Source organism: Saccopteryx bilineata, chromosome 2 (genome assembly GCF_036850765.1).
Source record: "Saccopteryx bilineata isolate mSacBil1 chromosome 2, mSacBil1_pri_phased_curated, whole genome shotgun sequence".
NCBI lineage: Eukaryota > Metazoa > Chordata > Mammalia > Chiroptera > Emballonuridae > Saccopteryx > Saccopteryx bilineata.
In genome coordinates this window covers 244,106,565-244,121,396 of record NC_089491.1, presented here as the reverse complement: position 1 = coordinate 244,121,396, position 14,832 = coordinate 244,106,565, and the positions used below count along the sequence as shown (strand labels likewise).

The 14,832-nt window shown below is 48.1% G+C and overlaps 1 protein-coding gene across 1 annotated transcript in view; it reads left to right on the top strand.

Annotated features, from left to right (window-relative positions):
* Positions 1–14,317, top strand: part of NCAPD3 (non-SMC condensin II complex subunit D3) — a 54,819-nt gene extending 40,502 nt beyond the window's left edge. Inside the window, exons 25-35 of the mRNA XM_066259772.1 lie at positions 1,769–1,906; positions 2,146–2,279; positions 2,947–3,146; positions 5,310–5,420; positions 7,238–7,420; positions 8,059–8,225; positions 8,427–8,566; positions 9,502–9,579; positions 13,471–13,545; positions 13,628–13,685; positions 13,769–14,317. Coding sequence (XP_066115869.1) covers positions 1,769–1,906; positions 2,146–2,279; positions 2,947–3,146; positions 5,310–5,420; positions 7,238–7,420; positions 8,059–8,225; positions 8,427–8,566; positions 9,502–9,579; positions 13,471–13,545; positions 13,628–13,685; positions 13,769–13,877 — 1,393 coding nt within the window. The 3' untranslated portion in view covers positions 13,878–14,317. The remainder of the gene's footprint in view (positions 1–1,768; positions 1,907–2,145; positions 2,280–2,946; positions 3,147–5,309; positions 5,421–7,237; positions 7,421–8,058; positions 8,226–8,426; positions 8,567–9,501; positions 9,580–13,470; positions 13,546–13,627; positions 13,686–13,768) is intronic.
* The last annotated feature ends 515 nt before the right edge of the window (positions 14,318–14,832 follow it).

The window sequence follows — 14,832 nt, the reverse complement described above, 5'->3', positions numbered from 1 at the left end:
GTGTAGTTGGTAAGCCTGTTATACACTAGGGAATAGACTGAAGTCTCTTGCTCATTAGTTAGTTCTACCTGTATATATTCTTGGCCCAAACTCTAAGTAGATGAGCATTTAACATTAAGTTCAAGCTCAAAGCAGCTCCTCTTCTTGCAGGAGAATTAATTGGATTCCCTCTGGTTTTTCATTTTTACCTGAATGACTTCACATTCTAGGAGAAAAGCCAGGGAGCTGTGTGAACCGCTGTGCCCGGATAGGTTAGCTGTGAGGAAACACCACAGAGGGTCACGTCTTGTAGTTTCTCTGGGGGATGTTTTTTGTTTATTCAGTTGTTTTTCTTCATTCTTTGTCACAGATGGTTTACCAAAGTAACCCTTGTTTAAAAAGAACATCACCTGCTGCTATGGCCTTCTTTGCCTTTCTAACCTGGCTTACTAAAAACAGTTTGTGTATTAGGGTTAGGTTTAGGGTTTAGGGCTTAGGGCTTAGGGCTAGGAAAAATTAAAAAAAAAGTTTGTGTAGAAAACACTGACAACTTTTCACATCAGACAGGTGCTTCTAGCTGGCCTGAGGGGAATTTCTCCTAAGGAATTCCCTTTATTAAAAAGGGTTTATTTGTTTTGTTTTCATGATTATGTCAGGCTTCTCCCTTATTTCCTGGGTTAATAGTCAAAGTGTCATGATTTGCAGCAGAATTTTTATCTAAGCTTATTTAAACATGGGTGATTTCTGAACTGCCTTCTTATCTTTCATTGATATGCTTGCTGTGACTACAAACTGATTTGAATATTAGCCTAAGGAGAATTAGGAGAGGAAGGACGCCTCCTGCAAGTCCTAATGCGTTCTGCAGCCAGGGATACAGTGTTTGGCTTGTCCTTGTCCCGGCTCCTCTCCAGGTGGGAACTGACCGGTGCACCTTTGGAGGTGGAAACTGCAGTAATGTGGAGGTGAAGTGAACACAGTGGTGTGGACAGTGTGGCTGGATCAAGGCCAGCCCAGTGCAACCTGAGCAGAAAACAGTGCCCTGACTGTCTCCCCTGCTGCCGTCATGAGCAGGCACTGGCAGGGACCCTGAGGTTGAGCAGTTTAGCTCTTGTCTACATAGCTTGAGAAGCCATTAGAGTCTGCCCTTCAGATTGCTGTGGAACTAGTGACATGGTGTCCACTGAGTAGCATGGTGCATGCCCGCAGGATGCCTCTCCCAGGTGAGGCACAAGGGGACAAAGAGTGCCCAGGGTGGGATGAGGAGTCCAGAGCTCGGTGGTAGGCTTTTACTATCTGTGGAGGGTACTTGCCCTGCTGGCTCAAATAATAATCAATTCTTTAAAAAGTTCCAGTGACTAAAATTGGTTTTTGTTCATTATTGTGGGCAACCAACTTCAGGTCAGAAGCAAAGCCCGAGTGTTCATATTCAGGCGGCGGTTCTTGTTGCATCGTCCTTGAGGACCACGGGCCTCTGTTCTGAAGAAGCAGTTTGGGGCAGGTTGGTTGTTTTCCCCACTTGAAGTGTAGCTGGGTAACTTTGTTAGAACTTTGAAGGGAAACCTGGGAGAGAAAGCCTTTATGTTGAACTTAGATTCAAAAAGGAAGCTGTTGAGCAAGAATAGACAAAAGAAGCTAAATTGGTTATCTAGTTTTTGATGTGAATGGAGCTGTTCATTGACATAGATTCAGTATCCCTAACCCTCACTCACAGTTCCCCTCTGTTTTGCAGAGTTCTTGGTATAATTTTAGCAGCTGTCTGCAAATAGCCAATGATCTCCTCCTTTTACAGTTTCGGGGAGTTTTGCCTGGCTCACTTGTTACTGAAGAGGAATCCTGCCATGTTCTTCCAGCACTTCATCGAATGTATTTTCCACTTCAATAACTACGAGAAGCATGAGAAGTATAACAAGTTCTCCCAGACAGACAGGTCAGTGGGGCCTAGGAGAGCGGGGTCAGCTGCTCTGTACGTGTAGCTGGGCCCAGCCCACAGCCCATGGATTCCTGGTGGGTTTGTTACTTCTTGTGGGGCCATGCAGGAAGATCCACTCGTGCAGTAGTCCTAGTAGGAAAATGCATGTGAGCACTGGTGGACAGCCGTGAGATGCTGGTAAAGACCTGCTCCTCCTGGCCCACATGATAAAGTAAAATTGTCCTGTTTTGCCATAGAGAGAAGAGGCTTTTTTCACTGAAGGGAAAGACACACAAGGAGAAACGAATGAGAATCTACAAGTTTCTTCTAGAGCACTTCACAGATGAACAGCGATTTAATATCACTTCCAAACTCTGCCTTAGTATTTTGGGTAGGCATGTTGTGTTTGGGATAAAATGTCTTTTTAAAAATGAAATACAGTCCTGGCCGGTTGGCTCAGCGGTAGAGCGTCGGCCTAGCGTGCAGAGGACCCGGGTTCGATTCCCGGCCAGGGCACACAGGAGAAGCACCCATTTGCTTCTCCACCCCTCCGCCGCACCTTCCTCTCTGTCTCTCTCTTCCCCTCCTGCAGCCGAGGCTCCATTGGAGCAAAGATGGCCCGGGCGCTGGGGATGGCTCTGTGGCCTCTGCCTCAGGCGCTAGAGTGGCTCTGGTCGCAACATGGCGACGCCCAGGATGGGCAGAGCATCGCCCCCTGGTGGGCAGAGCATCGCCCCATGGTGGGCGTGCCGGGTGGATCCCGGTCGGGCGCATGCGGGAGTCTGTCTGACTGTCTCTCCCTGTTTCCAGCTTCAGAAAAATGCAAAAAAAAATAATTAAAAAAAAAAAAAAAAAAAAAAATGAAATACTGTGGTGCTGATGGCCTAGCAGATCTGGAGCAAGTGGGACCCAGTCCTACTGGAAGAGCCCTTTTTGTCCCTCTTAGACGCCACCTGTGCCCATGCAGGGCCCTTGCAGCCCAAATGTGCTCACCAGCTCTGAGGGCCCGCCCCTCCAAGGCCAGACTTCCTCAGACACCGTGTTTGTCTCTCTCTCAGCGTGCTTCGCCGATGGCGTCCTGCCCCTGGACATGGAAGCCAGTGAGCTGCTCTCAGACACCTTTGAGGTCCTCAGCTCAAAGGAGATCAAGCTTTTGGCAATGAGATCAAAACCCGATAAGGACCTCCTCGTGGAAGAAGATGACATGGCCCTGGCAAATGTAGTCATGCAGGAAGCACAGAAAAAGCTCATCTCACAAGTGAGTGTGCTGTCTCTGTAGACCCGGTCATGGCTGACGTGCTGGTCTGCCGAGACTTAAGGTCGTTCTTAGCAGTGTCCCTAACTCACTCACATGGTGATGGTGCTCCATCTGTGCTTCTGGCTGAGATTCTGTGGCCCGGGGCCCATTCCACTTGCCTGCCTGGGTGGGCAACAGGCCTCGCAGGCCTCCTCTGTCCAAAGTGCACTGCTTAGCCCCTCGTCCTCATATCCCTCCCTCTTTCCCACAGTCTTCTGTTGTGGACAAGGGGCCCGGAGCTTCCCCAGTCCGGAGTCTCGCACATCAGGCACATTCTCCTTCAGCCAGGGAGTGTAGAAACTGGGGTTTGAGTCACCTTAGGGGGCAGCTTATTGTAGTTCTCCCCAGGCCCCAGGCTCCTGCACTAGCCTGGCTTGCTAACTCACATTTCCCACGTGAGCCCTGAAGGCTTTTGAACCTGAAGAAATTGACTGACTGCATTCCATGCATCCGTTTTAGCTTACAGATGCCCCTCTCTTACGTTTGTACTGGGTCTGCATTTATGTAAGTCTGTGCCGTTTCTGGCAGCTTCCGCCACGCCCTTTCTGTGTCTGGGTTCTCTCGGTTCCAGGCTGTGCAGCCCCTTGCTGCGGGAGTAGTCTTTCTGCAGTTACACATCTGATCGCTTTAATCTCCTGCTTAAAGCAGATGAGAGGCAGGTTGAGTGCAGGGGGGCAGTGGGGAACTTTGGGGTGGAGGATTGTGGGTGGTTCTAGATCATGGTGTTGTTACTCAGTGTGTATACTCAGCTCATTGAGCATTCACTTATTATATCTAAGTTATACCGCACTAATGTTATATTTAATAAGTAGGTTGGTGGCTTTCTCTCATCTGAATAAAATTCTGATTTTTCAAGCCCACAAAACTTACGTGTACTATGCCACCCGCACCCCATTGCTTCTCTGCCTGCTCCCCACTCTGAGCTCTCCATTCCAGATGACCACCCATCCCTCGGGTGGGAGGTGCCTCCCGCCTCTGTGCCTTGGCACGCTGCTGTGTCCATCTATGGTGCCCACTCCCACCCACCCTCCCGTCCCACAACCTGATCCTACGCATCCTAAGACCATCTTTTCAGAACGCCTTCTCTGATTTATACTCCTGTTTACCCTTCCTTCCTGGTATCCCTCTCCTGTAAGTCCTTAACACCCCACCACTTGTCCCGATGTGGCACACAGCAAAACACAGACTTCTAGTCTGGTCTAAGTAGAAGTAACTTGAAGGCAAAAATTCTTGGCTTCCTTTCAGATCCTCAGAGCCTGGCTTTGTGTCTGGTTTATAGAAGACATTTGATAATATTTGTTGAGTGAATGCATTTAAGTCACTCTCTGTACCATCTGCTTGGACTCAGATTTATTAAATTGTTTATTTCTCTACTATTGTCTTCCTGTTTCAGGAACTCTGATTAGACTTTTTAGAAGTGAGTGGTTTACAAACAGGGAACGTATACCCCTGACTTGAAATAAGAAAAAGAATGCTTTTTAGATTCAGAATAAGTCTTGCACAGATGTGCAACTATAATGAACTATTTTTAATTCTAAGAGATTCATTGCAAAACAGTTGTGGTTAGTGATCATTCATGGTAAAGAATATGAAGGCTTGGTCAAGACATAACACTTTTCTAAATATGTGCAAAGTTACACCAAAAAAGAGGATGGGGATGCAGACATGACTACCTTCTTGTTTGGACATTTGGACGGTGGTCATTTTACCTACAGGAGCGAAGTGTCTCTGGGAAGCTACAGTTGAACTCATTTTCATTCCAAAGGGAGGCTGCTAAATGGGAGATTGAATGTGGACCCAGGGGTCTGTGGTGGGTTCCTGTGAGATTTGGAGCTTTTTGTCAAGTTATTCAACGTGTTTCTAGTTCCTTTCTCTTGTTTAGAAAATAAGGATACTTTATCTTCATCTGACTTTACAAAGCTTCCCATGTGTTTTGAGGTGATGCTTACGAAGCCTCCAGGACAAAAGTGATGTGTCTTATACAATTCCCAGTACTGTAACCAAAAATGAAAAATACACAACATTTAGTACACTAGATCCGCTAGGCTAAAAGAACTAGACCAAGGGAAAGTCTCTTGTCTTCAGAACTCGGTGCATGTAAAACATGCCTTTGTGTTACTGCAGGTTCAGAAGAGGAATTTCATAGAAAACATCATTCCCATCATCATCTCCCTGAAGACTGTGCTGGAGAAGAACAGGATGCCAGCTCTGCGGGAGCTCATGGCCTACCTCAGGGTAAAGGGGACCTTGCACTTTGTGGTCGGTGTCTCCCACTCCCCGGTCCATACTCTGGCAGTCACGATAATGTAGTTTCTTGGTGAACCACTAGAATTGAAGATGCCTCAAAATCAGCATTAGGTTCTTTTAGAACTAGACCAGCCTGACAGGCCTTTGACCATGGGGAAGAAGACAGAGTTTGGCCGCAGGTTCCACGGGAGCTGGTTCTGTTTTGAGCAGTTGAGTTTGTGAAGAGCTGACCCTCTGCTGAGCACCTGTATCCTTGATCAGCCAAGGATGTACCAAGACTTTCTCAACTGGGGTCGAGAGCAAAGTCATCATCTCAGGTCATTCTGATGGGAGGTAAAGTGGAAACTGGTCATCATGATTAATTTGGGGATATGTGCCATTAACACTGTCTTGTTTATGAATCAAGACCTAACCGCCCACTCACAGCAGCCGCTGGGGAGCACTGAGCAGAGCGCTGCGCTCCCGGCCTGGCGGGGCCCAGCGAGCAGCGGGACATGGACTTGCAGGGCAGACGTCAGTGATGCCCGGTCCTCCCGGCAGAGTCTTTCCACCAGAAATACATGCAGCACTTTTTTCCTTTCTCTGTTTACACTATATGCTATTTTCTTCCTCAAAAAAGGCATCATTTTTCTTCAAGAAGAGCTACTAGAAAATTTCATTGAATATAAATTTCAGATAGTTCTGTATCCTAAAGAAGTGAAGGTAGGAAAGATAGATTCATTGTTTGGAAAAAAATGAAAACTTCCCATTCCTATGTTCTTATTGCCTTGTATTAAACCTCAGAAAAGAAAAGAAAAAAGAGCATAGACCCTCAGTGAGTACTTGAACACCATAGAAAAGTCAGTCTGCCCCGTTTCTGAGCACACCCCGAGGAGGCCACCTCTGAGCAGCTGCCTGATTTGCATAGCACAGCACTTGTTCACCTAAAACCCGCGCTCCTGCGCCCTGAGGAACCACTCTGATGTCGTGGGGACAGTTGGTTTACTTCCTTCCCTCTGCTGGGACTAGCTGGGGCTACGGTATGTCTGTTCTTCCCTCTAATACTGTGAGCTGAGGTGGTTGCTCTTAGCAAAGAGGCTCTGTTCATAGCCGCCCCTTTCAGACCTGAGCATGTTCCTACCATGAGGGATGGCACAGGTCTGTGTCACATCTCAGAAGAGCGCACAGGGTGGGATTGAAAGCCATCTTGCAGTCTCTGAGAAAGTGGGTGTGGATAGATGGACTTGTAGGCTGCACTGCTTCCTGTACCTCATTTCGGAGGCCCTGTCTGAGCCAGGCAATGCCATGTGTCACTACCCACATACCCTCTGACTTGAATTCCTGAGGGGCCTGTGTTTTTAGCACTACAAGGTCCTCTGAACTGGTGGTGACCCTGAGCCAAGCCAGACCACCCAGATACGTCACTCTGCCCATGGCAGAGCCTTCAGGAATAGGAAGGGGGTGGCTCTTGATGACAGTTCTATGAACTGTTAAAGTTCTGCTTTGGGCTAAGATTGTGCAAGTCCAGTTCTTTTTCCCACCAGGAACCTGGGGAATTTCCTGTGAACCGGCAGATAGACAGTAAGCTTCCCAAGAGATTACAACTCTTGAGTTATCCTCTCTTCTTGTTCTCACTTCCTTGTGTGGTTGAGTGCAGCCAGTGTTTCCTGGGAAGATACCACTGCGGCAACTTGTCAATTGCTGGAATAGAAATAGTCCTCAGCCAAATAAGTCTTACTTGTCCTATTATTATTTGTCAAGTCGTGTTGGAGAGCTTATTTATTTACTCGCACAATCATGAAAGGATGCCTCTGTGTCTGTTTTAGGAGGTGATGCAGGATTACCGAGATGAGGTCAAGGATTTCTTTGCAGTCGACAAGCAGCTGGCATCAGAGCTTGAGTACGACATGAAGAAATACAACGAGCAGCTCGCCCAGGAGCAAGAGCTGGCAGGACAAACAGATGCGAACAGGGTGGCGGAAGGTGCTGCTGGGGCCCAGGCCACACAGGTAGATGAGCTGTCACCTTGTCTGACCCTCCTCTCCAGTCTGCTCTCTGCTATACATGGGAGCAGAGGTTGGTTTGCGTTAGACTTCAGGGATGTTGCTTGTGGCTCGTTGCATTTGTTACTCGTGACAGTCCGGACCTGGGTCACAGAGGCATCCCTTCCCTTAAGGCCCTGTCTCTGAACTTGTCTGGGAAGTCATTATAATGATAGTTTGGGGGACTGGAAGTGCCCAGGAAGCAGGCTGGCGGCAGGGTTGTCTGACCTGTGACCGGAGTGACCCACAGATGACTAGTCTCCTTAGGCTGCCGACCTTGCCTGCAGCCCTTCCCCCAGCATCCTGAGAACATGCCATGGCATTGGGGAGGTTCTAGGTGAGCAGGTGCAGCGTGCTTCCCTGGGAAGTCCACCCCGATCTGCCACCTTAAAAAGGGTGATGACAAACTAATGCTCTTCTTCCCTTTAACAGCACAGCCTCTGCGTGTGGCAGCCTGCCCCCAGTGCTGTTTCCAAAGAGAAAGTTCTACTTGCCCTAGGCTGGCATGCTTTAGAGTAGATAACTATGGACTTGCTCCTAACATGTAGAGATTCCTTTTTTCCCCCAAGTGTTAGAAAGTAAATAGTCTTACTCTTCTCTGACAGGGTGCTCTGAGTTCAGAAATAATGCCAGCTCCTGGTGGCCAAGAAAAGGCCACCACACCCCATGGCGTGAGCCAGCCCTCAGCACTCAGGGCAGGCGCTGACCAGGCACCGCCTTTGCCTCTCTCACCTGGAACTGGGCAGTTGAAGAGGTTACTGCCCAGAAGCAGGTAGGAGCCCACAGAATGAATGAGTTTGCTATTCCCCACTGCATGCCTGTGCAGCGTGAGCGTGACTGCTGTGTGGTCACTGGATCCCGCTCGGCGCTCTTCCCTTTCAGGTTGGAAATGAGTGTGGCTGAGGGATGTGTCTGAAGGAATGGGTGGTGACTAGTGTTGCACTGCCTGCACGTCCGTGCATGTCCTCCACAGGTCCATGTCTCCAAGCACCATTGCCATCCTGAATTCTGTCAAGAAAGCCGTGGAGTCTAGTAGCGGCCGTCGGAACCGGAGCCTGGGAGTGTTGCCCTTCCCTTTAAATTCTGAAAGCCTGGACAGAACACGCGTGCGCAGTAAGTCCTTCAGCAGCTCCTGGGACTCAGAACTGCGTGCTGCTCTATCTCACAGACAGTGAACTTACACACTGAAACACAGAGCAGGCTCGTTCTCATTGCTTTCAAAATACTTTGTTTTATTGTCTTGAAAACAAAAATCTTTGATTGGGGACTTCAGATCATAGGTAATGAAACAAGGTATGTTTGTGATAAAAGATTTGGAAAACATTGTGAAATAGAAAACTCACACATAGTAGTGAGGTGTTTATTCTCCTAGTCTTTCTGCTCTTCACACCTGTGTGCTTGGTTTTGTTTATCAAGTTGGGATCTCACATGCATTGTTTTATAAGCTGCGTGCACACTTCTCATGGCGTAGTGGACGCCTTCCATGGACCTTCCTTTCCGAACCTCTCTTCTGGTCGCTGTGCAGCAGTGTATCGTGGGAGGACCGAACTCATTTATTCCTAACCTACTTTGGGATATGTCCGTGTTTTTCAGGTTTTTAAAATAATGTCATGATAAATATCCTTGCACATATAGCCTTACATGTGTGTAATATTTAAGACTAATTCCCAACACTCGGAAGCCATGAATATTCTTAAAACTTTTGATAGTGTCAAACTGCCTTCACCATTTTCTCCGTATTGTACTCCTGCCAATGGCCCACTAGTGTCCCCTTCTTAGAAACATTGGTTTTGTTTTTCTTTTTCTTTGTGGAGCTTTATAAACCAAAAATGGTCATGGTTTTAATTTCCATTTCTTTGAAACCTAATGAGAATGAATGGACATTGTCTCTCATGTTTATCATTTTGTTGTATCTTTCTGAATTACCTCTATAAGAACACTTTATACGGGATATTAACATTATTGTGTGTCTTACAAATATTTTTTCTCAGCCCTGCTCTTTGATCTTTTGTGTTTTGAACAGATAAAACTGTCTCATTTTATCCTAGCATCATCATACAGCTTGGAGCAGGAGTCCAGTGGAGCTATTGACCATATAAACAAACGAGCGATCAGCACCCCTGCACGTAAGTAGCTAACACGTGTGAGCGCCACTTGCTCTCCTGCCATCACTGTGTCTAAGTTGCCTTAAAACTCTTCTTGTCGCAAGAGTTCTTGTATCAGATGAAGGCTCTCTGATGCTCAGCAGCAGTGTCATGAATTGTGTCAGAGGAAAGTTTTATAACACTCCAGTGAGCACAAGCTGAGCATCCAGAGCTCGTCCAGGTGCTTTTCCCACTCACCCAGTCACTCTGCCCACAGCCCGAGGTGTCCTCACCTGACAGGTGACCCCGAAGTAACTTCTCTGGGCAGCAGTTCTTGCCATTCTAGAGCCGACCCTTCATCACTCCTACCTGACTCCCAGGGTATTTGGTCTGCTCAGCCAGCCCTGCGTTGTAGCCATTTAAGTGTTGGCTCTAGTAGGCAGCTGTCACTAAACTCCGCTCTGGAGCAAACATACTTGAGCGTCAGTGTGCGTGGAGGACCCCAGGGCCAGCTGTGCTGAGAGCCTGTGTAGGCACACTTCCTCCGGGTGGTGATCCTGGTGCCCTGGTCTCTCCTTTGATTTCAGAGAGGAGGTGAGGTAGAAGTATAGTTAGTGTATGTTCCCCATGGCTTTGTTTATAGCTTCTTATTGTTTCAAAGCCCACGAAAACCAGTATTTTGAGAAAATGATTACAGTGTGAAGAAATTCTCTTGTCCCAAATCTGCACTGTAGTTTGCACACATCTCTGTATGCCTCCCACCTGGGCTGTCACCACCCACACCCTAGCCATGGGCGGTCCTGTTCAAGAGCTGGCATAGGGCCTGCTCCTCCCTGGCATGGGGCTTTCATGGGATGTGTCCTCATCTCAGAACACCCCCTTCCTTGTTACCACCTCTCCAGCCCTCAGAAGAAGCACTTCCTAACCTTCAGACTAGACTAGGTGCCCTCTCTCATTCTCAGCACTCACCACACTTAATAATTGCCTGTCCTTGCTGTTTGTCTCTGAGCTATTGGACTCTTCCCTAGATCTACCAGGCTGACCACAGTGCCTGGAGCATGGCAGGTGTGAATAAATGTTAATTTCTGATGAACTGAATGGCAGAGCTGGGGTTTGAACTCGTTTTCTGATTCTGATTCTGTATTCCTTCCACAGGCTCATTTCTTTATTATTATTATTATTTTTTTTTTTCTGAAGTGAGAATCAGGGAGGCAGAGAGACACACTCCTGCATGCGCCCAACTGGGATCTGCTTGGCAAGCCCACTAGGGGGCAATGCGTAGCCCATCTGGGGCATTGCTCCACTGTAATCGGAACCATACTAGCGCCTGAGGCAGAGGCCATGGAGCCATCCTCAGTGCCCAGGCCAACTTTGCTCTGTGGGAGGGGAAGACAGAAAGGAGAGGGGGAAGGGTGGAGAAGCAGATGGGTGCTTCTGTGTGCCCTGGCCAGGAATCGAACCCAGAACTTACACACGCTGGGCTAATGCTCTACCACTGAGCCAACCGTCCAGGGCCCATGGGCTCATTTCTTTCACAGTGCTAATCTTGGGCATATATTGTAAGATGAGAAGGGTGCTAAGGTGTTCTTTAGCAGAATGGAGCTGCAAAGCACCAAGCCATTTATTTAGTCATGCTGGGTGGGCACTACTGTGTTGTGGTTACTCGCCTGGTGGTTCTGGTGCCTGTGAAGCCCTTATAGGGTTATAGATAGTTGTCATCCAAGTCTACCTTTAAGGGAGATAAAGGGATGAATACACTCCTCCTCCATCTCCTCAGATGACAACTGATTCATGACAGCTTTTGTCATAAAAGCAGTGGGCAATTTTGGGTTCTTGTATATTGAACAGATGTCATGTTATATATATAAAAAATTCAAGCTCTTTCACACATAAGTTTTCTGTGTGTTCTGTGTTCCTGGCTCACGGCACCCGAGTGCTTCTATTTTTGCAGGTAGGTGCCATGTGCCTGCAGACAGGAAGAATGCCTCAGTGCAGCTTTGCGCATGCCCGCGGGGCGCTGGCTCCGCCCTCACCGGTTTCCTAGCAGCTCCAGCTCCTCAGCAGGGGAACCTGACCTGCTGCTTAAGGCGGCCTGCACCACGTGTGAAGGGGTCTGCACTGAAAATGAGGCTCTTGGGTGTCCCCAGGGATTCTTCTCTAAGCTCTTAAATGTTGAATCCTGGGGGTCTCTTTTTCCTCTGAACCAGGATGGGTCTTGATGAAGGATCTCCTATTAGCCTTCTCCTTGGGAGGATTTATTGTAAAAGACTCAGTTGTGTTTTCACTGTACCGTAATTTATAAATACAAATGCTGTTGACAGCTCTTAGTGAGGCAACTGTCAGGAGTTGCCTGACAGTTTCAGTCCTACGAAACCAATAGGAAAAAGGATACCAGCTCTACCTTTCTGGCACAACAGGGGTACTTGGCATGAGTCAAGTGGTTTTGCTGAATGGAAATGAGTACTTTTCAGACCTAGACATTAACAGTCTGTGAGGGGCTAGCGAGTCCTTCTGCCTAATGTAACTTGGGCAGCAGACACACTGCTGCCTCTGAGCCTGAGGGGCTACAGGTAGGCAGGTGCGTGAAGAGTTCCTGCTTCGGTACTTTGAGAAGGTTGGAGACTTACTACCTGGAGGTCCACAGGCTTCCCCACGGGAAAAGGAATGTGGACGGTGGGAAGACACCTCCCAGAATCAGGAACTGAGCTGAGTGGCAGGGCTGAAAATGCAGTTCTCTGCCACCATCTGTTACCATGGCTTGAGTAGCAGGCACACAGCACTGCGGACGCACTGAGGGGCATGCTGCCTGGACTGGAGAGGTCTGGTCGGCGCTCCTGGGGAGGTTCCAGGGGAAGGGACACGAGTGGGAGCTGTGCTGCTCACAGAAGGAACGGCATGCTGTGGCTGGGGCAGGGAGGGCACTCCAGGCCTGCTGTGTAGACGGAGAATAGTCATCACATACTGCAACCTGCAGCGTGTGTGCGGCTGGGCTTTGGGAAGGTGGTTGGGCCAGGCTGCACAGAGGCTCCATTTTTGGCCCTCTTATTACTAAGCCTTCAGGATACTTGAGCAGGGCAGTAACCTTACCAGATCTTTAAACAAAAAATTGCCTCTTAAGTAATGGGGGTAAATAAGACATAGGGGACAGTAGCTAATAAATCACAGTAGTTGCTAACATAGCTTTAGCACTTACCTTGTACAAAGTACTGTGTTAAAAGCTTACCATGAATGGCTGCTTTAATCCTGCAGCTCCCAAGGTCAGTACATTTGTATCTCATTTTAGAGGCAAAGAAACGTGAGGTTCTTAGTCATCCCCACAAAGGAAAGACACAGGGCAAGAATTCAAACCAGAGCCAGTGCCCTGCACTGTGCTCTCCCGCCTCATGAGGGTGGACTGGATGGAGGAAGGGAAGCCGCGGGTGGTGGGTCGGGGTGAGACAAGTGGAGGCTCAGAGGCAGGGGAGGATGCGGAACTGGGAGGTGCAGGGACAGGCGATGTTGCCGCTAGATGTGGGCAGGAGCTCGGACGCCTGGCATCTCCAGCTCGGGGAGAGCCTGACCGATGTGCACAGAGGAGCGAGGGGACAAGAGGAAATGCAGGCTCGGGAGGGAGCTCTGCTGGGCAGGCGGGGTTGCTGGCACATAGGCAGGAACTGAAAACACGGTGGGTGCTCAGGCAGTAGCAGTCTGAGGGGAGGGGTTCGAGAAAGGGAGCCAGGAGGCCACCACATGAAGAAGGAAGATGAAAGTCATACAAAAAGGTCAGATAAATTGAAGTGTGGTCAGTGGGGCAGCTGGACTTGACAGCGGCTGTCACTGACAAAGGTTGAACGAAACCGCGGCAGGAATGCCATAACTGACCTTGCTCAGGTGACTGCATTTGGTGTTTGTCTCATGGCTTTTCATTAACCCTGCTGTTCTCCCTTGACCCAGGGACCATGGCTAATGTCACGTTTGAAGCCGGAGTCAGCTACATAGGCACACCCCAGACGCCCTTTGCAGCCAAAGGCAAGTACCCTTCCTGTCACATACATTAGCCAACCTGGATGGAGTTCTGGGAAATCTGATTTTTTGTGTTTGACTCTTTCAGAGCAAATGGAAGCCCCGAATCAAGGCAACATTTTATGTTTATCATTGCCTGATAAACCGTAAGTTCAGCGCGAGTTTCCTTTGCGGTAGTTTTGTCAGCTATTTCTCTCAGTTCCAGAATGACTGACTGTCCTCTCCCTAGGCCTCCGCAGCCTCAGCAGTGGAACGTGAAGTCACCAGCCGGAAACAAAAACAACCCAATCTCCAGCCGCAGGTCACTCCGAAAGACCCCCCTGAAAACAGCCAACTGAACAGAGTGGCCGAGGGGCTATCGGGGAAGGTATCCTGCCCGTGGGAAGGCGGACACGGCACTCCCCTCACCCCTGGGGGTGCTTTCATTATGTGATTCCAGCGCTAATTGTTCACCCGTATAGCTGGCCAAGCTTTTAAATTTCTTTTGAAATATGTGGTAAGATTGTAATATAATAGAGAAATGCCTCAGCTATTTAATATTTTAACTTTCCTCCATTTGAAAGTGTCAGGCCCACTCTGATGAGCTGTATTCTGGTCCTGAAGGAACACATGCCTGCTTTCCTTGTATAAAGCCAACCTCTGTTAGCTGGTTTCAGTTTTCTTCATAGAAATCTCCCATACCTAAGACAAGATTTTTATTGTAATATTTTCTTATTTATGAACTGCACATTTTTAAAAGAGTGTACAGCTTTCTAAAATAATAATAAAGGTTAAACATAAATACAGCCTAGTATTCTGTTGCAGTGGAAGTTTTGTACCTTTAGAACAGGGCTTTTATTGGCACTCAATTTACATAAAATATTTAATAAAAAAATCTTTCCTGTTAGGGAAAAAAATGAGTTTGTTTTTAAGGTTCAGTGTCCTCTCCCTTCATCCCAACACTGTCTGCTTCCTAACAATAGACGTCCCCTCTAAGTGTATAGATATAGTCCTGTTTATGAAAAACTGCTTCATTTCCCTTCCCCTAATTGGCACTAATGTCAATTTGTGTTGATAGTCTGCTAAGGACTGCTCCCCAATGGGGGTGACCTTAGTCTCTTCTGTCGGCAGCTCCAGGTAACCTTAAAACATGTATGCTTGTGTTTTCACTGAGAATGCCCACTTGTTAATCCCAGAACTAGAGCAGAAGTGCAGGGTACTGTGACAGTGCTTCTCATACAAAGTTTGTGGTTGGAGCTGAGGGTAGAATGCCCACTGCGCTCCCATATGTGAACTCTGACGCATGTGAATTTG